The following is a 22,335-nucleotide window of genomic DNA, read 5'->3' as shown; positions in this document are numbered from 1 at the left end:
TCTACTCTCTCTCTACTCTCTCTCTCTCTCTCTCTCTCTCTCTCTCTCTCTCTCTCTCTCTCTCTCTCTCTCTCTGACTTGCTCTTTTGTTTGGTCTTTCTCACAGGAAAAGCTTCTTTCGATTGCCTTTGAGCAGACACTTGTTGAGGTATGACTTTTGTACTTCGACTCCTTTACATAAATTCTTTATTGTCTAATGGAAGTTCTGTACGCTTCCTTTGTATGTCACCTGGTTTTGAATGAATGACTTGGGATGCCTTTCTTTACTTATTCAGAGACATTAGTCTGTTCAGTTCTCTGTTCATTATATGAAGTTACGTTAAGTTTCTGGCAAAGCAGTAAAATGTATAAAATCTAATTCATATGATTTCTTAGAGAATGAGCAAACGATGGGGTTTTTTTGGTTGATGCAGTTCATATTTCATCTACACTATTGGTAGTCTTCTAAATATAACTATCAATATTCTTGCAGCCCAATATGCTGGTTGTTGACATGGAGAAATTCGTCTCACCGCAGCAAGGTAACAGGAGAACAATAATTCACAATATGCCTCCTATAATATTTTAGAATGTCTAAACCCAGTGTATTGTTGCAGCAACTTCTAAGTGTGTTCATTATATTCCCCATTCTGAAACTCCTATTTAAATCAGTGATATCAAGATACATGTCAGTATCAACCTAATACACAAACCCAGAGGCTGGAGCATGAGACATTTTTGAGTTACTTCAGATAAATGTCATAACAGCTTAATTCTCCATAATTTCATTTTTGAGTGAAGAATAATTTGCATGTTACTTGCATACCAGATAATAGCTCTTCCGATCCCTTTTTGAGGATTTTTTTTTTGTTTTTCTAATACTTCAATCATCACTCTTCTTCCCTCTCTCCGCCCTTTCTCGGTGTGTAGTCTCTAAATGATTCGGCTTTCATTTGACTGACAGAGAGTTGGTTCTCTGTGAATGAGAAGGACCCTCTTGGACATGTCAGAGTGGAAGTCATTGAAGCATCTGACATTAAAGCTGCAGATCTAAATGGTTAGTTGTTTATATAAATACAGTAGGCTCTTTGGATTTCCACAGAATAATCTGTTCTAAACCTCAAATTATTCATTTCAATATAATTGTCAGGATTATCTGACCCTTATGTCAAGGGTCATTTGGGCCTTTACCGGTTTAGGACTAAAGTACAAAAGAAAACAGTGGCTCCAAAATGGCAAGAAGAGTTCAAGATCCCCATTATAACATGGGATTCAGCTAGTGTGCTATCTTTTGAAGTTCGTGACAAGGACCGGTTTGCTGATGATTGCCTTGGGTTTGTTCCTGAACTTACTTAGAGGTTATTTAATTGATCATCATTCAGAAGTCAATGATTTGAATGACTTATGGACACTAGAAAACAGGGAAGGCTGTAGATTTAGGTGCTGTGACTACAAAGCTTTTCAAATGATTCTGTTGAGTCTTGAGTGATCATTTTTTTAGAGAATTATCACTTCGACTAAGTTGTTTCCCAAGTCGGTCTTGGTTGCTGGTCTAACCTACCTTTCTGTATCCAGATTTTGCTCCATTAACATTGGTGAGTATAGGGATAGCCAGAGGCATGACATCTGGTTGCCTCTTCAGAATATTAAGACAGGAAGGCTCCATCTTGCAGTTACTGTGCTTGAAGATAGTCCCAAGGTACTTTGGACTTCCTCTCAACTTTATGCTATACTAATAGGGTAATAGAATCAAAAGCATTCATAGGTCTAGTTTGTGGTTAAATAAGAATTTAACCACAAGCTGGTCATTCTGTACTCTGTCTTGGAATTGAGCGTGTTACCTATATGCAGGGGGATGATAATCCAGATGTTCAGGAAACACCAAATGTGGAAGATGAAAGAAAAAGGTTTGCCAATGACATTAGTAATAAAAGTTCTTTCTCATCTGCATCATCAGAAAAGTTTGAGAAGGTGGCAGATAACTTTGAGCCGATTGATGTTGATGGGCTAAGAGAGACTGGTATATGGGTCCATCACCCAGGACCTGAAGTTTCACAAACATGGGAGAGTAGAAAAGGAAGGAGTCGGCTCCTTGAAAATGAGATTCAAAATGATACAGGTGGCCATAGTTCGGTAACCTCAGTCTCCCCAAATAATGATGAGGACAGTGGCACTGAAAAGAATCACGAGGAGAAAGGCAAGATGAAAACAGTTCGGAAGGGTCTAAACAAGATCCGTTCGGTATTCCACAAGAATTCCAAAAAGGACAGTGGTTCAAGCAGCTTTAAAGAGACTGCTTCATCTGGACATGCTAATCTTCAGGAAATTAGTGAAAAAGATATTGCAGTGAGATTTATTGTGGAGGATGAACTTTCCAACCATCAGGAGGGTAAGGGTTTGAAGGAAGGAGTTGTCACTACTGGAGGGAGTGTTTCAGAGGGAAAGGGCAAGGCTTTAGACAAGGCAATTAGTTTCCTTAAACCAGCAAAAAAATCTCGAGATTTTAGGAAGTGTCAAAGTGATACTTACAATGGGAGGGCAAGCAAAACTTCAGAAGAATTTAACTCTTCTGATGAGGATGACACTCCTCCAAAACAGTTAAAATGATACCAGTTGTTTCCAGCACTGATGCATTAATGTGAAGGAGCATGTTGCTCAGCCAGTTTTCACATTTGCATCCTTGTTCAGCTCTCATGTTCAGGGTTTGCTAAATTGTGCAGTTGACAAGGCAACCTTTATGTGTAGAGTTCTCTTGTTTTCACTTTCCATAGATAGCCATCCTCTACCTCTTGTGAGGTGATTCTGTTATGTAATTCCAATGCCACTGTTTCGGAGAACAAAAGTAGCAAGTTCAGGTAAATATGCACACCTTACTAACAAAAACATTCATTTTCAAGCTGAAAGAGATTGTAGGATACCATGGTGATCAGAGCCATATCATTCTGTATGTCCATTACTCATTACTGTTATGTCAGCTGTATATGCAACAAAATCACAAAGCATTAAGCATTCATTTTCAAGCTTCATCGGTGACCAAAAAGATCAAGCGTATCGGAATGGTCATATCACCTGATATCTATGTAGTTCCGGTTTCGTTATAGTTAAATGACATACCAGTCGAACTTCCTATAATTCTACCTCATTTATTTATGGGAGCATTTGTAGTCCACCGTCATGTTTATCATATGACTCGATCTACAGCTTTCCTTTTGTAATTGCTGAATCTCAAGCCAGCAGGCTTTGTGTAACAAAGTTTAAGGCCATAAATACAGAATGATCCATTTCAAGTGATCAACTCATCTATAGTTTCTTCACAAGAAACACAATGATGGTTGTTGCTCTTTTCCGGAAACACACTTCTGATAATCTGCCTCCACATACCCATCTTCGGCACAAACCCTTGCCGCGTCATCTGCCTCAAAACCCAGTCCAGCTCCTCCACCTTATTCTCCTTACACAACCCCTGAATCAGTTGCTTGTATGACACGAAACTCGGACCAACACGCTTTGAAACCATCCGAATCATGAACTCTTTTGCCTCAACAAACCTCTGCGCATCAAGCAAACAATACAAAACCTCCTGATAAGAAGCCGGATTCGGCGCGCAACCCTTGAGCTTCATTTGCTCCAAAAGCTCAATGCCCTCATCATATCTCTTCTGTCTCCTCAGCCCTGCTATCAAGATGTTAAACGTAACCGAATCCGGATCAATACCTTCATTTTCCATTCTCCTCAGCAACCCGAAAGCCTCATCCACCTTCCCAATCACACAGAGCCCATGCATCAGCGTCGAAAACGTCAGCGCATTCGGCTCGCATTTCTGGTGGGGAAATTCGTCGAGCACCTGGAGTGCACCATCAACCTTCCCACTTTCACACAGCCCCTTGACAATTATATTCAAACTACACGCATCAACCTCAACACCCAACTTGGCCGACATCAAGTAAACCTCATGAACAACATCAAACATCTTCGTCGAAACCAGAATATGCAGGACAAGGTTGAATGTCTTGACAGACGGCCAGCACCCGAAACCGCCGGGCATGTCGAAAAGCGTCTGCATTGCCTTGTTTATGTAGCCACCCACATTGCCGTAGTTCTTGATGACGCCGCGGAAGAAGTCATCCGACAGCCGGCATTTCCTCTCGGATTTGATTCTGTTCATGACATTGTCGATTGCCTCGAAGAGATGGGCTTGGGAGAGCTTGTTGATGATTAGAGTGTAGAGGGCTTCGGTGGGTTTGTAGTCTTTGCGGGTGGAGTAGTGGTGGAGGGCGGGGAGGAGTGAGGTGGGGTCTTGGAGGGATGTGAAGACTTGGAGGACTTCGGTTGGGGAGAGCCAGTCTTTGTGGTGGAGCTTTTTGGGGATTTGGGGAGAGGAGGAGGAGGAGGAAGGTGGGTTTTGATTTAAGGTGGAGTATTGGGTTAGGGATTGGAGGACTGGATGGGTGAGTTTGAGTACTTTGGTAGAGCGGTAAATCATGTTTGTCTTGTGAGAAAGGAAAGAGAGGGTTTTAGGCCAAAACCCTTTGCAGTGTTCTTCAAAAGTTCAAACAGTTCAAACCTCGCAGGGAGTTTCAAATGGGGGGAGTGTGGTTTTATACAAGGATATTTGAGTTGTTTGTCTAATAAAAAAAAATTATAAAACAAAATCTCGACCAACTCTTATTCTCGGCTGATCGAAATAGAAGGCTGAAGACGTAACTTATATGGTATGGTTGTCCCTAAAGTTCATATTTTCCTCAAGGATCACTATTTTTAGGTTAATACGAAACGCCATGCATAGTGTTCGGTGTTAAGTTAAAAATACATTCAACAAAGTTATGCCAAGAAAAAGTTTAGATTCCAAGTGTTTGAATTTCTCAATGTACTTTCTTTTGTGTGATTCTCAAATACTTCGACTTGACAGACAGTTACCCTTATATACTTGTAATTCGTTACTAAAAGATGGTCCAAGTAATATTTTAGATTCATAGTGCTGCATTGTTCTTGCTTGCTTATGCTAGTTATTGACCAAACTATGTCATAGGCTACTTCCTATTGTTGGCAAATGACAAGTTGTATTTGTATCCATTAATAATGTGATCCTGTTTCTGTACAGATGTAGCATTTCTAGTCTAAAGAATCGTAAATATAATGACTGTACATTATGTACTATGAAATCATCAATAAAATATGACCTATCTGTTCTTCTTCTTCCCCTGAAGAATTGGTTGGATCTGCAAGTGTCTATTGAAGGCCTCGTTGAACAGGAAACGAGTCTGGAATGCTGATATAATCGGAAGCCATGCCAAGACGGCAATAGGTGCAAACAGAACAACCCCCATTCCGTAGTCATATGTTTTAGCAAGTACTCGGGTGAATTCCCACAATCCAGTATTCTCTATCAGGGGCCTCACAGCTTGTGCAAACTGAACGAACAAAGTAAATTAGTGGAAAGTAGGAAAGAAACGCAATGTCAAAGACAAAGAGTCATATAAACTTACCAATATCAAACCCCATCCTGTTGGCAAAAATGCTAGGCAGCAGACAACTAAGTCCCTCCAAGATAGATGACACACAAGAGAGAGAGATATGATGATGGAAAGAACACCCAAGAAGAGGGTTGCTTTGAATAGCCTAAACACGAGGTGATATCTAGCACTGAACTGTTGCCTTCCGAGGTTCACTGCCTGCATAGAGTGAAGTCAAGTATATAATTAGAGAAATAATAAGACAGATTTCTTCTCCATAATTGTAGATCAGATATGAGAATAGTTTCTAATAGAAGATAAGGACGGTGAGGTTTACCTTTACTAACAAGAATACAACGAGGATCACAATCCATGAAAGCAAATAAACCAGAAAATTCGTGCTATTCTGGGAAATGTCAAGGTGGTAGACCAGACCATACTGATACAGGAAAAACCGAACAGATAGGAGTATTTCAAACAACCTAGAAGTCATCCCAGAATGACGAAGATGGTCCTGCTCATCTATCCACCAAGACTGCCAACTTTTTTCTTGTTGAACTCCAATACCACCCTGCTGCCTGATCCACTTATTCCAGTCTTTCCAGTCATCTACTATCTTGTCCCAACTGAATCCAGATGGATTAAAAAGAAATGGAGCAAACAACCAAGTGATTGACATGAACCAAATCGAATAAGTGATTAATACATACGCCATACTGCTCTCATAGGACCGCCTAAACAAGTCATAAACAATCAACAAGAGCAATAACTCAAATCCTTTGACAAAGTGGCTTCTTGAATACAACCTGTAGTTTTCAGTGAAGCTAGTGTGAAACACAACGACCTTACGCCCAGTGGGTCTGTATTTAGCACCACCATGCATAATTGTTCGGCCGTAATAATGGATTTTTGTTCCAAAGGAGAATGTGAAAAAAACAGAAGCCAGCTGCAGTTGCATGAGGACAAAATCTTTTAGTGCATTAAGGAATCCTTTCTCAAGTCCAATTTCCATCACCATTGGCATTCCTGTTAATAGCCCAAGCTGTATAAATGACTGGGAGGCAAGAGCTGTTTCCAAGGATTGTATGTTCTGCAGTCTAGCTTCAATTACAAGCGCTTTCTCCAAGCCACTGAGGACAAGGTATAGCTGTCCATAAAGGAACACATAGATTCCAATAACTGATATCTGAGAAGTTTTATGGCAGAGTTTAGATTAAATCACAGCCAATGGTGGTTCTATGCCAAATATTATATTCATATAGAGGTAACAGCAAAGCACTGAAGGCATATCATCATAAGAAGCAATTTGTGACAATTAGATTAGAAAATATCTACCATAAATGTAAAGTATGTACTGATTACTAAATTTAGAAATACAGATTGACATTGAATATGATGGGTATTTTGCATTGATTGACTAGAATTCAACAGCTCCCAATTTGTAAAGATCATTTTCAATGATTGCTACGACATTATGCATAAAACTAGATAACTTTATCTTAGTAGCAAGAAGAAATTTATGAAATTACCAGGCTGCTAAAGTAAAACCCAATGGTTGTGAAATAACAAGACAGCATCCTGAAGAAATCAAACTGACGTCCAAGGCGGAATATATCACGGCTTATAGTTTGTTCACTGTTTCCATTAGCAACCTTGGCTTCAAATTTTGAGATCTGGTTTAGACCTACATCACGACCCTTGCCAACTTGCATGTATTCATGATACGTGATCCATCCTCGTCGTAAGGTAGAGTTGTATCCTACATGGTATTTGATGTAAGCAGTTTGAATAAAATAACAAGATAACTATATGGTTTTGAACGTCAGTAAAGATTACCCGCAAACACATCCTCACTCAGGTTAATAGTTTTTGATGCTTTGCTTATTCCACCTCTTGTGATGTGGAATAACCTGTCAAATACATCTGGATGTCCATAGTGGAATCTTACCCTGTGCATTAAGAATAGTATTGTAGTTATAAGAATGTCCATAGACGCACATACAAATAAGTTGGATAACAAAACATTGTTGAATGACTGAAATAACATAATAAGTACCAAGATGGTTCATCAACACCCAACTAATGCACCCAAAAGCAAACAACTAGCAGGAGTTACCAAGACAAACTTGAACTTGGTCCCTATATTGTTGACTAGGGTCTAGGGAAGTAAAACATATGAAGCTAAAATTTCAAAAACATAGCATCAAGACTTGTGTTCATTCATAAGCAATAACTTGATGCAATTAAAAAATGATCTCAGCACACAGGCGTCTATTACCTGAGAGGATTGGCAAGAAGCCTTTGACCAATGGTGACAAAGCTGGTCTCTTGATAAGACATGAACCATGCAAGAGAAGATACACTGCAGTGTGCAAGAAAATATAAGGAACCATGATACACTTACAGAATCCCTGCAAATAATTTACATGAAATACTAACATGCTAACTATATAGTTAAAGTTTGCATTAAGTCAACTTCAGACAAATACTACAGTTTTAGTAAATGTTTGGCCATGTAAACAGGTCTAGACAAAAGTTACTAAAGGGGCGGAGGAATTGCTATGAGTTAAGAACATTTCAGGTCTATGAGGAAAGCATTAGAATCATTCATCCAAGACATATTTCTAACTTACTTCTCATTGTGGTTTTTGTGGTTCTTAAATTTTGAATCATAATGCACTCTGTGCAAGCATCTCACATGATTTGCAAATCTCAGTTTTAGGGATTATAGGATCGGATCTAACCTTCCTGTAAATATGTGTTCCCTCAAACCAAGTAGTATAGGAGGTCGGCGTCCTTGGTTCTGAAGAAATTCTTGCAAAAGATTTCTCATCTTGAATGCCTCTTCCAAATAACTGTCCTATAAAGCCACTTACTTTAGAGCAACGAACATGAAAATGACTAAATCTTATGAAACTGGACAAGAGGCTCACTTGGTTCATATCAATGGTTTGAAGAGCTTCGCCACGAGTGAAGATTATTCCATGGTTTTGGTTTTCGGGCTTCCCTTCTCCAATAGTTGGTGGACCAGGAAGCTTTATGCGATATATTTCCTATGAAGGACAATGATAGATCGTGTAAGTTCTGAGATGCATAATTGATTACAAAAGTACTTGATTACAAAAGAGGATGAGAGGATTTACGTTAGCATTTCATATACATAAAAAAATACTATCAAATCCCAATTATTTACTAATTTCTCGATGCGACATTAAAGCTTAGCAGCTTTGTCAGAGGTTAATGATATCACAAAACGATACTGCACCTAAGCTGTCTCACATGAGTCATTACTCAATAGTACGTAATTCCCAATTTTGTAACATGATTCAATAACATTACCTGATCACCAAAATCAGGGATAGCTTTAACCAAGACAGAAGAATAAACTTTGTGAGGCTTGTTGTCCACTATCTCTTCTTTCTCCTCGACATAAGCGACACGGAGAGATGGGTATCTTCAAGCAATGAATAATTATAAGACTTCATAGTTTTACTTAAAACTTGTTTACTTCTGCAATAATTCTTTCCTTTCTTGGTAGAAGTTACCTATTCATCAAGTCAATTAGGTCCTGTGCATGTGGGTCTCCAGCAGCTTTTTGTGATCCAAACAATTGACAAGTAACAACATATGTGAATTTCATGTCTGCTAATGCATCTAGCTGAGCAGATAGTGGATGATTTCTACTTTCAACAGCATCATAACCTTCAAGAATATCTGCACAAACAGATTCAGCCACTTAGATAGATGTTTCTGAAAATTTGATTAAAATTTCAGTTAAGTTGTTAGTCATCATTGAGGACACACTAATTTAATGAAAAATCAACAAATACTAATAACTTAAATTTTCCAGATTGCAAACCTTCATCTTCAGCCATGTCTAGAAATGCTTGCAGTTTTAGGGCTTCTCTATAATACATCATTCCTCTGACTGTTAGAACCATAAAAACATACTGGAGGTCACTCAAATGACAAACTGATCTGTGGTGTTTAGTGTTCATACTAATATCAAATGTTATGAATCACCTGTTCTGCTTAGTGTTTGGCCCCGGAAAGAAGCCCAATTTCTAAGCTCTTCCTGTTTGTCCCTCTCCAGTTCATCCAAATTTTCATAACCCATGCGCTCCAGGAAGTTTTTCCACTCATCTAAGAAAAATAAGAGTCAGTGTCCAAGAAATAATCACAGACAGATAGCCTACAACACCACTATGTAATATTATATTAACCTGGAAATATCTTTTGCATGTAAAAGATGATAGAAACCTCCCGTTGGCTTGAATGAAGCTCCTCCTTTGAAAAATTAATATCCTCCAGGTAGTGTGGTGTCATAACACTGCACCAAGAAAGTTGTTCTATCAGATGCAAATCATGAAAATGCAGTTGCCTCTATATGAGAAGATCAACATGAACCATAGCTTCAAAACATTTAGTGTAGAAGATTTATAATCAATATGATTGTGGTTCAGCTCCAATTTCTTCTTAATGCAAATGCCACCACTAATTACTACGTAATGAATCTAATGTAATGAAAAAATCAATGCAAACAATATAGATCAGTTTTTTTTTTTTTCTGATGAGATTATATTCATTCAACTAAAACGAATTACATATAAAAGAATAATTTACATCAGAAGGTACACAAACGGAGAAAACCACAAACAAACACCTCCTTGTTTGTGCCACCATGAAGTAAATTACCAGGGAAAAATTGTCAAGATTGTAGCTAATACTTCATAATAAAACAAGGATCTGGTGCTATTTTAATGAAAAGCTTTAGCAAAAGAAGCACACCAACAACATGGATGCTCAAATGCAACAGCTTTTATTTTCAAGTAGAATTTGGACACCAACTCCACGTAAAAGCAGTTGAGCAAGATAAATTTCAGTCATTTCTTCTACCTTCAACCTTCTTTAACATTGACAACTTTTACGGCATCAAAGTTGTCTACTGATTTCAGCAACCATAAATTTAATTGGATGAACTAAATACGTGGCTGAAGGAAAGAAGAAAAAAATAGAAATTCAAACAAGAACATAATACTCGAGAGAAGAAACTAGACCTGAATGGCACCATATTGGCCACTTTGGGTGCACCTGGCATATTCATAAAGAGAGAAGTGGCAAAGAATGATATGCGTCTCCGAGCCTCTAAGTTACTTGGAATGTCCATTGCTGTATCTTGGACAGTAAGCAACAGAAGAAAGCGCTTGATCTACAATTTAAATCATGTCAATTATTTTTCACAAGATGCTTACAGGCAACAGTAGAGATCTATTCCTTTTGTTTGGTATGTAATTTAATGTAATATAATTGTACATGTACTTTATATATATGTAGGCAATGTTTCCCATGGAATTTGAATTTTTAAATCAAATGTGGAAGTCATGTTGCACGCAAAATATAGCAGGGACGTTAACGATCAAACCTCAAAACTACAGGAGTTTTGAACTAAACAGATTCTTATAGTTTCAACAGCTTAAGTTTTTGTGAACTATGGTAAGTGAACGAAACATAACAGAGAGAATGGTAGAAAGACTTGATAAACAGGAAAGAAAAGGAGCTTATGGAAAATCACCTGCTCATTTAGAGCAGCACTGTCTGGCAAAGGGAAATGGATAGAATTCCTGCCACCAGCAGATCCAAATAATGGGGATTCAATATTTCCAGAAAAATAAGCAGAATCTGTTTCGGTCTGTTGGGATGAATCCAGCAACTCTAATATCCTGCATGATTACGTGAACAGCTATGATGTACACTGCATGAATTGATCAGCAGATGGTAAAGAGTCTGAATACACCTACCTAAAGCCACTAGTCATCATATCATTGGTTACAAGCTCAAATATGTCTTGGAGAACTTTCGCAACTTTACCATGATGGTCTTCATTTCCCTCAACCTAACAACATTTCAACAAGAAATGAGGAACCTTAGAATACATAATTTTGAAAACTATATGATCAACTGTAGTATAATGACTTTGCAGGAAATGGACACCTTACCAAAAGTTCAATTAGCTCAATACATTTAGCAAGAAGATCCGGAACTTTAATCATCCGAAAGTCCTCAAGAAGACTTGATTTTGCGATGCTTTTTTCAATTTCAGTCAGTATGGCAGATACAATCCTGTTAAACAATCCACAAAAAGTATATATATTACAAGACCATAACCTTTTCTGTTTGTATTTTTCTGAGCGAATGATGATATAAATTAGAAGTGGGTATAAATAATTAAATACAATGTCCATAACTATATTTTCCTACAAGAAAAAGAAAAGGAAGTGAGTTGTCAATGTTACCTCTTTTCAAGATCCCCAATAATAAGGATTTCAAGGACATACTTCAACGATTCATAGCACTCCTTCACAGCACAGTACATGTACTCATCTTTTTTAAGTTTTCTGATAAGACTTTCATCCCTCCCCACAAAATCCTTTGCAATACTGAGGGCTGTTGAAAACTAGATGTATAGGAGACATATTTTATAATTTTATATATAGACACACACACACACACACGCCTACACATAATTGGTCTGGAAGGAGATATATTTAGATAGGAGAACCAGAAAAGAACAATGATTGAAGAATTTTGAATATGGAAGATACCTTATTTGCAAGAAGAAAAACAGGCCAACGAACTATGCCGGAAAACAATTCTGATGACATTGGCATTGTCATTAAATCCAGCTCCCTATTTAGTAGCAAAATTATGTAAGGATTTTTCTTTGACATTTTGTGGGAGAGAAGAATGAGTAAGTATGTGCAAGAAAGAAAAACACCTGTTGTTTATCAAGTCCTCCAATCGAAAACTATTGATAATTTGGTTCCAAACCAAGACAAACTTGGCAAGACCATTTTTTTCACTCTTTGAGACCTGGAAAGATAGGCTCTGACATTTAGCACAAGATTCTTCACGAAATTCAATTTCAGATAAACTAAAACCTCATACCTTTCTGAATGTATTGTAAAAGAAACCTATTTTTCTCCTTCCGTCATTTCTTGATGAGGGTGGAATAAGAGAAATATTGAATGCGGAAGGCAAGGTGTGAAATCTACTCCTCAACATTCCTAACGTCCGAATCTATAATGGAACAGAGGTGTAAGACAGAAAGCAGAAATGCTTTCCAAGGGAACAAAAAGAAGAACAAAAGAGGTATAGCTAGCTTACCTCACCAAGGTGATGCAAAATGCCATAGACTCCACCAAAAATTGTGCAAAAAACAGAATACCATATCTGAGTGTCCATAAAGTACACCTAATAAATAAATAAAATGGGTTAAGTACATACGAAGTCACGATCGCCTTATCAACGAGTAAAAAGCTTAAAGTAGAGCAGCTCATAGAATTGTGTTGCAGCATAAATAATATCAGCTTCATTTTTAGTTCTCAGTGAATGATATTTGTAATTGACCTCAGCTTGGGATGGAGGTTAGTTAATATGATGTTAACAAGCCATAAAACCATTAAAATTCACTTCTATCAATCTGAAAATCCAGAAAGTTCAACATGAAAAGGAAATGCTTTAGATAATTCAGAGGAACTGAGAAACTCACAACTATTATTGGAGCCCATATAGCAGCAATTGCACCAGCATTATTCTTAACTGCGAGAAAACATTTTTTTTTTTGAATATATATGTATATACAATTGGTGCAATCAGATCCTACAATCATACATAGAAACAACAACAAAAAGAACATCAGTAAGTACCTTTTGGAAAAAGCTCATGCCAATCATACATTTGTACACCAATTTTCATGATCTGCTTTGTTGGTTCTATAAGGGGTTTTATCTGCAGTTTTTCAATTGAACATTTTAACTTATGAAGTATATCAAAAATTCAAATTTTAATCATGATCCAAGTATACTCTAACTAGGAAAGCAATTATTTCAAATTCCAAGATTGTGAGACAGTAACATAATAATTGAGCATCATTTCAATCAATGGACAGACAAACCATTTTTTTCATCTGTAAGTTAAACATATATTCCTCTTATCTTTATTGCTTTCCTAACAAAATGCCTTTTATCTTTCAAATACCAATACAATGGTTAGATTTAGGTCTAGCTCACGTCTACATATATTGCATATTAACTGGAAATTCAATACAGCATGCAACAAGAATGGTGATGTTAGTAACTTAGTATACTATTGTTCGAATTATAGCATTCAACCCAATCCAACTGACAATGAGAGGAGAAGCCAATATCTTATTTACTATTATGGAAAGGCTAAGAAAACCAGATGTAGGATTGTAAACTCTTCAGCAAACTCAGCCTCAAAACATAATTTTGAAACCATTTGCCACTATAGAGTGTTGGATGGAGAATTTGAAAGATTAATCCACTACAGTGTTAGCACCAACCTCAAAAAAGTAGCTGAAAGAGAATTTGCTCAGCAGTATAAGCACCCAAAACAATGTATACCTATGGAATAAGGGAAAAAATGTATCAAGGAACAATATATAAAAGAACAAGGTCAGCTAAGAAAAATTCATTATAGGTGTAGTATTTACTTCAACACTGAAAGCTGGCTTTCTTGCATTCCACGCGCAACATATAACCTAGGCTACATTATCAAATCAAAGGTTCCAATTAATATCCATAAAATGCAAAACCAAAAGTCAAACTGAGAGGTGCATCTATTCATTAACTCAATAAATAGAGTACATTGCTTGTGGTATGTATCTAACCAGAACATTCTTTGTTGGTTATGCTGTGTGCATAGAACTACCTCTATCTATACATCAATATCTTCTGAAAGGCATTTATCGCTACAATTCTGACTATGCAGTCTATACTCTATACCAATGTTCTTTTTCTTTCTTTTGATCAGTGACTATGCCACTATTTAAAACTCAAAAACTTTGACATGTTCAGGAACAAAAGAAGCAAACTGGATGCTGTCTTGAAGTTCATAGTTTCATCTGCAATAGTTATTCTACCAAACTGGAAAATTCAGTTTGAAAAAAAAAAAAAAAAAACATTATGCAAGATCTGATTTAAAATCAACAAAAAATAAAGACAATATCACAGATTTAAAATACTGACAAGCTACATGATGAGCATACCTGTGTCCACCAAGAGAGAATGGTGCATATACGGTAATTTGAGATCTCAATGTATTTGCGAACAGAAGGGACCAAAAATAACACCATCTCAACTGCATTAGTCATCAAATAGATTGCAACTGCAACCATAAAGGAAGAGAAACACCATTCTTGAAGCCAGCTTCCATATGTTGTGGAATAACAAGTATATTTTCTTCTAGAATTAGCATAATATACAGGAAGAACTATAGTCCATATCATTGCAACACCCAGCTTCATAACATGCTTTACTTTTGCAGAGAAGTCCAGCGTTTGTCTCACTTTCCATGTAAAGGCAATGTCGAGTATTGCTGCAATCCCAGACCTCAATCAGATATCATAATCATATATTTCATTAGGAGGTAATCACTCAAAACTCCAAGTAAGCAAATGTTAGCCAGTTATAAAGAAACATAAAAAAACAGAAAAAAAAAAAAACAAACAAATACTCAGTTTACTTCTGACCTATACCATACATGGCAACAGTATGATCTTTTCTAAGATACAAAGCATGTGTATGTTTGAGCTATAAGAATTATTCTACCAAGTTTTATATGTGTGGTAAAAAGACGCAGTGCAGGCTGATAAGGTGATACCACAGAAGTATTAGATAGACCAAATACACAACCTATGTCAGACACGCAAACTTGCATAACAGCAAACACACAGGAAAATTAAGGTACTCCTTTGTATTGGCCGATGTCTCACATAAATCCCTATGGAAAGAAAATTTAGAGAAATGACAGAGAATCTGTTATTGCATTTACTTATCAATACAATACATGGATGTGTTCAGGACACAGACATTATTTTCTTTCAAGAGACCTTGGATGAACCAATTAGAAAATCATTTAAGCTACATTGACATTGACTTAACAAGGAGGTTTGATTTAGGCTAAATGTGTTACCACATCAGCCATCAAGCTATAATGACTAATGTTACAATTAACAACAATCCTGAATGACATGGTTAGAGACCTAAGGATCATTGCCGGCAATTATTTCAATAACCTTTGAGCCTAGGACGCATTATTGGTTGGCTTTTAAATCATTTTCCCATGCGCACATCATACTGGTATGATATCCCAAAAGAATCAGTGACAAATGAGGTTCTGTGTAATCACTTGAATAAAATAGATCAACCCAGCATAGAACTCGAATTGGATCTCAAGTTCTCGACATACACTAGAATAACTTGTAAAGTAAAAACAGAGACTGACAAATATTGTGCTGTAGTAAAAGAAAGTGAAAAGTTGATAAAACATAACAAGACTACATAGAAACATGATAAGGCTTGACCGCTTGAGTCATGTTTAAGGTGCATTCAACACTTTGAGAGTTAAAAGAAAATACTTTTTAATCGTACCTTGTATGAATTTAAGGAATGCAGACGTAATGAAGATACTCATGATATCCTCAAATATAACTTTGTCAAATAATTGAAGTGGAGATTCCACTTCATGGCATGCCATAATTATCAATGCCTACAAGAAAAAGTAAAACTTAAGCAACAAAGGAAACCATAGCATAAAGGAAGTATTGGTCAAGCTGTTAGATTAATTCAAGTTTACCTGAAGGGAAACAATAAAAAAGCTCCACATTCTGTCAAAGCTTCTAAAAATCTGCCAAAAAGAACGTACTTCTACAAAATTCGTTTTTCCCAACCATTTGGGTTCACGGACTTCTTCTTTAGTAACCTGTTACATAAAAAAAAATAAAAAAAATTGAGACATAGAAGAATTGTTAAACAAATTAAATATGGATCAATTAAGCTATTAGAGAATAGAGCAGTTTCATCGAGGGGTGATCCGCTTGTCTTTTTCTTTTTCCAATTCCAATTCCAAATAGTATGAAATCAGGATAAAAGTATTACCCAAATCCACTGACTCCTGACCCAACATAGTATCAGATAATAAAAATAATAATAATAATAATAATAAAAAGCAGTCTAAACTGTGTTATGAAATTGTGCTGCAAAAACAAATACAGGCACATACATAAATGCCTAGAATAGTGCTCTGAATAAAACATGCTCTAGTTTCTTCAACTACATATAGCCATTAGAAAGCTATTCAAGTAGGAGAAGACCTTTTACAATGCAATTTATAATCAACTGCAAGAAGCTGCCTATTCAGTAATATGATAACATACCCCAACTTCATCTTCCTCCCCGTCTTCCTTCCTTCTTTCTTCTACAGGAGCAGTGGATGCTGAAGCTTTCTTAGCATTGGACTTTTTTGGAGAATGTATACAAAAAAAATCATGGTCTAGATGCATGGGCCAACCGATTTCGAAACAATCAGGAGACCTGCCAAAAGATAGCAGATTTCAGTTTAGTGATCATATTGCAGGCAGAACTTTGGATCAAAGGACACAATACATATCTATACATGTATGACTCGAGTTGAATGCTAACCAAAAATACTCATTCAGATCATCATAATTTCTCCACGTGGAATGGTCAGCTGTCCCACCTTTGCTTTTCTTGGCTTCCTTCAGTTACATTAGAAGGAAGGAATAACAGATTAGCTACAGAAAATGGTTAAACTGAAAGCATAGGTTGAACTCATAAATTACCTCTCTTATAACCCCATATATGGGGGTAACGACATTGTTAAGGAAAGACTCAGACTGCCCTCCATATGCCGGCATGACCTTCTCCCATGTTGTCAAGCTAACAGCACCAGTTAACATGCCATGTAGCTCATATGCCATCTTAAAAAGAAAATATGTAAACAGATAAATATAATAAAAAGTAACAATTAGTAACGGCTTACAAATTTCATGCATAATCTATGAAACGGAGCTTGTGCAATTCATGTGTTCATAGATGAAAGAAGCATTATGTTTACTAATGATTATCGTGCATAGTCCATGAGGTAAATCATGAAATATAAGATTAATACAGGTTCAATGCACCAAAGTCTGTCAGAGATTTTAAGAATTACAAAACTCCAGATCTGAAAAGGCAGTACAAACTAAACCAAACAGATCAAAGAAGCATGTACGCACATTTATATATTCAAGTGAAAATAGGTCTTGTTTGATTTAACAAAATTTAAATTTTAATATGGGTTTGAAACTTTGAAAGGGCAATATGAAGCTATGAGAAAAAAATTCAACCAGCATTATGCTAGATAGCAATCGATGGTAAGCTTACATGGTGAAAAATATAACAGAGACACTCTGGCATGAATCGCAAGTTTGCAGCCTCCCCCCATATAAGAAGGTAAAGCCCCAGAAATAGAAGTTTATATTGTTGGGCTTCTTGTTTCACATAAGGCAACCTAAACAGAAAATCACTTAATGAGGTAAGACAAAACTCATACAAGTTTAAGTACTAAGATTTAAGAGGTAACAAATGAAAAAATAAAAATAAAAACAGCTAGTGTATCATACAATCATATGGACAAATCAATATTAAAGTAAATGATCTGAGTCCTACAGGAATTAAATAGCAATCATTGGGTCAGAATCCGGATCATAATATCTTACCGGATGTTACTTTTCCTTCCCAAAAATTTGCACCAATTTGTATAATTTTTGAAAAATCTCCTCATTAACTCATCCACTGCAGCATCACCTAACTGATATTATAAGATAAATTGTATCAACACAAAAGTAGAAATAATATAATACTTAAACAAATATGTATAAACGCCAAAGAAAATCACTTTTGAGACAGATGTCTGCTTCTGAGTTTTCCGTCTGTGAATATTAGCAAGGAGTAAAAGCAGATGCTCTCTCTGATTGGCTACATTCCCTTCCTGACACAAGATATAAAATCAATCAATTCTGAAAGTAAGGAACAGAGAGAAAAGTAAACTATGTACTGCATCGCCAATTGGCCTATTTACTACATGCTATAACAGCTATAATTTATAGTAGAAGGAGCAGGGGAGGCAAGACGTAATAAAATCAAAATTTGTAATAGACTACCTGAAATCCAAAGCAGTACTGAAGAAAATCAAACAAATCAATGAAATTGCCATGTTTCTGAAAATCTTCGTTGGAAGGTATGCCACGAATGTGTCGTATTGCTGCTACTGCCGCCTTAATCTGTAGTATTTCATTTTATTAATTAGAATTGAAATCCCCATTTTACAATTCATAACCTTGCTTTACTATCATGTATAGACTGCTATGACCACTTGATCAGTATTTAGATTTGAAAGTTGCAGAAAATAAAAGGAAAAGGAAAAAAATAGCACTGTAATGAAATTCAGCACCAGACCTCAGGTAGCTGCATGATTGCTTGCTGAGCACCTCCTTGATCAAGTGGTAGAATGTTATATATGCCAAAGAGATCATTAGGTTTTGTCTGGATACCACCTCTATTAGCAAGGGCCTATAAATATAAACATTAAGCAAGATAAAATAGAATGCCATGTATAGAAACACATTTCAAAGAATAGAAACAAAACCATTACCTTTATCATCACAAACTACGTGAGAAAATGAAGAATGCATTGAATCAAAGAAGGAAAGTTACCTGAGGACCGGCTGTATTTGAAACTGTCTTCAAGACTTCGAACAACACAGAACCAATTATACGTGCATTTATCAACTTCTCTCTGTGACTGATTCAGATAAAGTCCCAGGAATTAATGTTGACAGTAAACTCTAATCAATACTTTACGGGCGATCAGAACCAAGAAAGATATGTCAATATACACAGAAATGTGCATGGATGTATTTACCTATTTTCTGTGTTAAATGCTCCTTCATGTTTTATGATGTACTCCTTGTAAGCATGATAGACACGTCTCAACTCACGTATATCACTCTTTTCCTTCCGTTTCCTAAATGTAGTTTCTTCATCCTATAACCCATTAGAAACAACAGTTCAAAGTTGGGAAGAATCATTATTCCACATCAGAAGAAGAGATCAACTTTTTTAATTACAAATACTATTAGTGTCGGAGAACTTAAAAGACACAAGAAACATGAAGTATAAGTCCAACCAACAGAAAGATATATAAGATGGGAAAGATCAGTAAAAGCATAGAACTCTAGGTAATGACAGTAATGAGAGGACACATAAGCCCGGTTTGACTACTTAGCTAAGAAGAATTTATTTCAATTGATTTGTAATACAGGGCAGATAATATGATGGCATCTCAAATCAATTAGCTGCTATCTCACAGATAATGATAAAGAAACAGTGTATCATGCTAAGAAAGAGTTTTGTCTTTAATCGAGCATGTAGTGAACATTGTAATTGTATGTTGGGTTTAATTACATTGTTAAGAGTTGAGACTAACCTAAAATACCTGTGCAGCATATCTGTTTACTAAGGTTCTGACTACCATTTTGACCTAATATTACTGCTGCATGTAGTACAAATCAATGTGGATAACCACCTGTTCAAGTCGCTGCAGAAGGGTAGTTTTGAATTGTCTAACACCCCGCCCATTCGAATGACGGTCCATGTTATGTGCTATTTCAAAGGCATGAAAGCGGCCTGTCCAGAATGTTCACTCAGACAATGTTATTGCTCCATCCATCAATGTTAAATCAAGATTCTTGTGGGCATGGAGTCTACATCTTTGAAAACAACTATTTAATATCTTCCATGAGTGTATTCAGAGAAAAGATATGGGATAAGCAGTTCCTCTTCCAAATTAAAGTGGAAGGTAAGGTAATTAAATAAACTGACCATGTGCAACCTAAATTATAGATTTCTAACAGCCAAAAGAATAAAGTTTTACAACTCAACTACCCCTGTCAGGAAATTTTCTGGCCTTAGTTTCAGGTTTTGGTTGTTACAATCAAATTTCCTACAAATTTCTTTCTCAGCTCTCAGAGAGAACTGTTGATCAGTTCAAAGAAAACATATTTGCACAGTTGCACCCATCTATGGACATGGATTTTTTCAGCAAACTGCTTCCAAAATTCAAAACAACGTCCCCAATTGTTTAAATAAACCAAGCCACATCTTTCTTACTCCCCAATGCACCAAAATTGTGATCGCTAAACAGGCTATTCACTAAGTTTTATGACTTTATCAAATCCTGAGACTTCATCCTATCATTGACAATAAAGCCAGCAACTTTCTATCTAACTAGTACTAAATCAACAGAACCCCCAATGACCCTTTTTAAAAGGTCCTTCTAGTCACTCACCTTGTGTTTCTCCTATGACTTCCATACTACCCTTTACCTCAGAATTCCAACACTACCTACTCAACACTATACAGATTCAAATGAAATCAAAAAATTCACATCTTCAAAACCTTGTAATACAAACCAAATTCAACAAAACAAAACGAAACCAACAACTTACATAGATAAGCAATCCGAGGCTCCTCGCTTTCGATCAAGTTGGCAACCCGAAGAAAGCTCTGGATTTTTGAGGCCAAAGTGGCAGGTAATCTCTCGCTCTCAAATGGCTCAGGAACATGATTGTGATCACTCCCACTTCCCATAGTGAGATACCTTGTAATGGGTCTTTTTTCCTCTGCTCCACCATCATAGATGGGTTCTGCAACCACAATCTCAGACATTGCCACTGTGAGCTCAAAGAGAAGAAGAATGATGGGACTGAGAACAGGGGAGAAGGTGAGTTGGGTTGAGAGTATATAAGTGGGATCTTCTCCATGAGTTGCTTAATGCGGTCAGCTTTGGCTTGGGTTGGCTTTTTGCTTTTCATATTTTGATTGAAAAGAGGTGTGTGATCCTTTATTGCTTTTGCTTTTGGGGGTGTGTTTCAGTGTTTCTGCTTTCTCTTTTTCCGCGCTCACTACTGTTCTTCCCTTCTCCGAAGAAGGGAGTGAGAAGAGAGAGAAAGAGGGAAGTTCTATGAGTTTCGGTTTTATGAAACAAACGCGCGAGTGTCACCCACACGGCCACACGTGTGGAATGAGTGACATATGATTGTGAAACTCTTGCACGTTTCACTTTGAGGTGATTTTCATTTTACTTTCCAGATTCTATCCTAGATTCCAAACTATATGGAATTATCATAGTTTGGAGATAATAAAAAAAAACTTCAAATAATTTCATCAATTTGAACTTTTGTAATTCTGATCCAAAAAAAAAAGAAAAACTTCTGTAAACTACAGTCTTGTTGTATCAAAACTATCAATGTCCGTAGTAGCAATGTGATAATGTATTCACGCACGTCAATTGATAATGTTTTACACCTTTCTGAAAATTGATGTCACACTTTGATATCTTAAGATCTTGTATATCATCTCTAGAGTCGATCGAGACCTCTCAGGGTTTAGGGTTTAGGGTTTAAGAATTTTATTCTACTAGACAAAATAGTGTGCTTAATTAATTTCTTTCGATAATTTAACAAAAGTGATTTAACCTATTCCCTCAATTACAAAAGTACTCTTTTAACACATTTGGTGTAATCAAAGATGTTTTTACTTTCTCTCCTTGAATTGGCAAAAATAAAAGGAGTAGATGTTTTACAAAAGCAAGTAATAACTGTAATATGGAGAAAAGAAGATTGATGACTACGTACTTGACTAGTCTGTAAATGCTCCATACACTTGCACCATAGTGAATACTGGCATTTCTAGTATCACTACACATATATATAAACCTAGCTAGACAAAAACACAGCCAAATTAAATTCGTTCTTCTTAGACCTCTCAACAACAAACCCATTTTATTATTTTGATACACGATTAGTATGGAGGGTGGCGTTAATATCATATATTTAAGGGTAGGCCATTCTGATTCAGAATCAAAGGTAATCACTATGTGTTCATTTTAAGCATCTTACAGAAAAGCACCATGGATTTCTATTAGAAAAGTGAAAAGAAATATAAAGCAGCCAATATCGATCGCTGCCTACTAGCTTGTG

At 36.5% G+C, this 22,335-nt stretch overlaps 3 protein-coding genes across 3 annotated transcripts in view; 1 reads left to right on the top strand and 2 right to left on the bottom strand.

The window, feature by feature from the left end:
• LOC101312065 (C2 domain-containing protein At1g53590-like) overlaps positions 1–2,586 on the top strand; it is a 4,489-nt gene extending 1,903 nt beyond the window's left edge. The window contains exons 7-12 of the mRNA XM_004301912.1: positions 107–148; positions 473–521; positions 944–1,036; positions 1,130–1,313; positions 1,555–1,678; positions 1,831–2,586. Coding sequence (XP_004301960.1) covers positions 107–148; positions 473–521; positions 944–1,036; positions 1,130–1,313; positions 1,555–1,678; positions 1,831–2,586 — 1,248 coding nt within the window. The remainder of the gene's footprint in view (positions 1–106; positions 149–472; positions 522–943; positions 1,037–1,129; positions 1,314–1,554; positions 1,679–1,830) is intronic.
• A 676-nt stretch (positions 2,587–3,262) lies between these two features.
• On the bottom strand, positions 3,263–4,462 carry LOC101311771 (pentatricopeptide repeat-containing protein At3g14580, mitochondrial-like). The gene has a single exon (XM_004301911.1). It carries the CDS (start codon positions 4,460–4,462, stop codon positions 3,263–3,265), a length of 1,200 nt encoding a protein of 399 aa, XP_004301959.1.
• A 663-nt stretch (positions 4,463–5,125) lies between these two features.
• Positions 5,126–21,022, bottom strand: LOC101311487 (putative callose synthase 8-like). The gene is made up of 41 exons (XM_004301910.1): positions 20,803–21,022; positions 19,881–19,981; positions 19,218–19,339; positions 19,010–19,097; positions 18,752–18,865; positions 18,457–18,576; positions 18,192–18,284; positions 18,013–18,104; positions 17,678–17,804; positions 17,095–17,232; positions 16,934–17,010; positions 16,669–16,825; positions 16,089–16,214; positions 15,884–16,001; positions 14,500–14,828; positions 13,945–13,997; positions 13,795–13,855; positions 13,139–13,220; positions 12,982–13,031; positions 12,597–12,683; positions 12,378–12,509; positions 12,208–12,302; positions 12,035–12,119; positions 11,726–11,886; positions 11,429–11,552; positions 11,231–11,325; positions 11,005–11,152; positions 10,490–10,641; positions 9,656–9,762; positions 9,456–9,575; positions 9,292–9,360; positions 8,978–9,146; positions 8,772–8,886; positions 8,366–8,485; positions 8,177–8,292; positions 7,711–7,794; positions 7,269–7,381; positions 6,962–7,191; positions 5,770–6,618; positions 5,466–5,651; positions 5,126–5,390 (listed from the first exon to the last, which is right to left on the bottom strand). Exons 1-41 carry the CDS (start codon positions 21,020–21,022, stop codon positions 5,160–5,162), a joined length of 5,856 nt encoding a protein of 1,951 aa, XP_004301958.1. The 3' UTR covers positions 5,126–5,159.
• Between the last annotated feature and the right edge of the window lie 1,313 nt (positions 21,023–22,335).

Source organism: Fragaria vesca, linkage group LG5, assembly GCF_000184155.1.
Source record: "Fragaria vesca subsp. vesca linkage group LG5, FraVesHawaii_1.0, whole genome shotgun sequence".
NCBI lineage: Eukaryota > Viridiplantae > Streptophyta > Magnoliopsida > Rosales > Rosaceae > Fragaria > Fragaria vesca.
The sequence above is the reverse complement of the archived record's forward strand: the minus strand, read 5'-3'. Positions and strand labels throughout refer to the sequence as shown.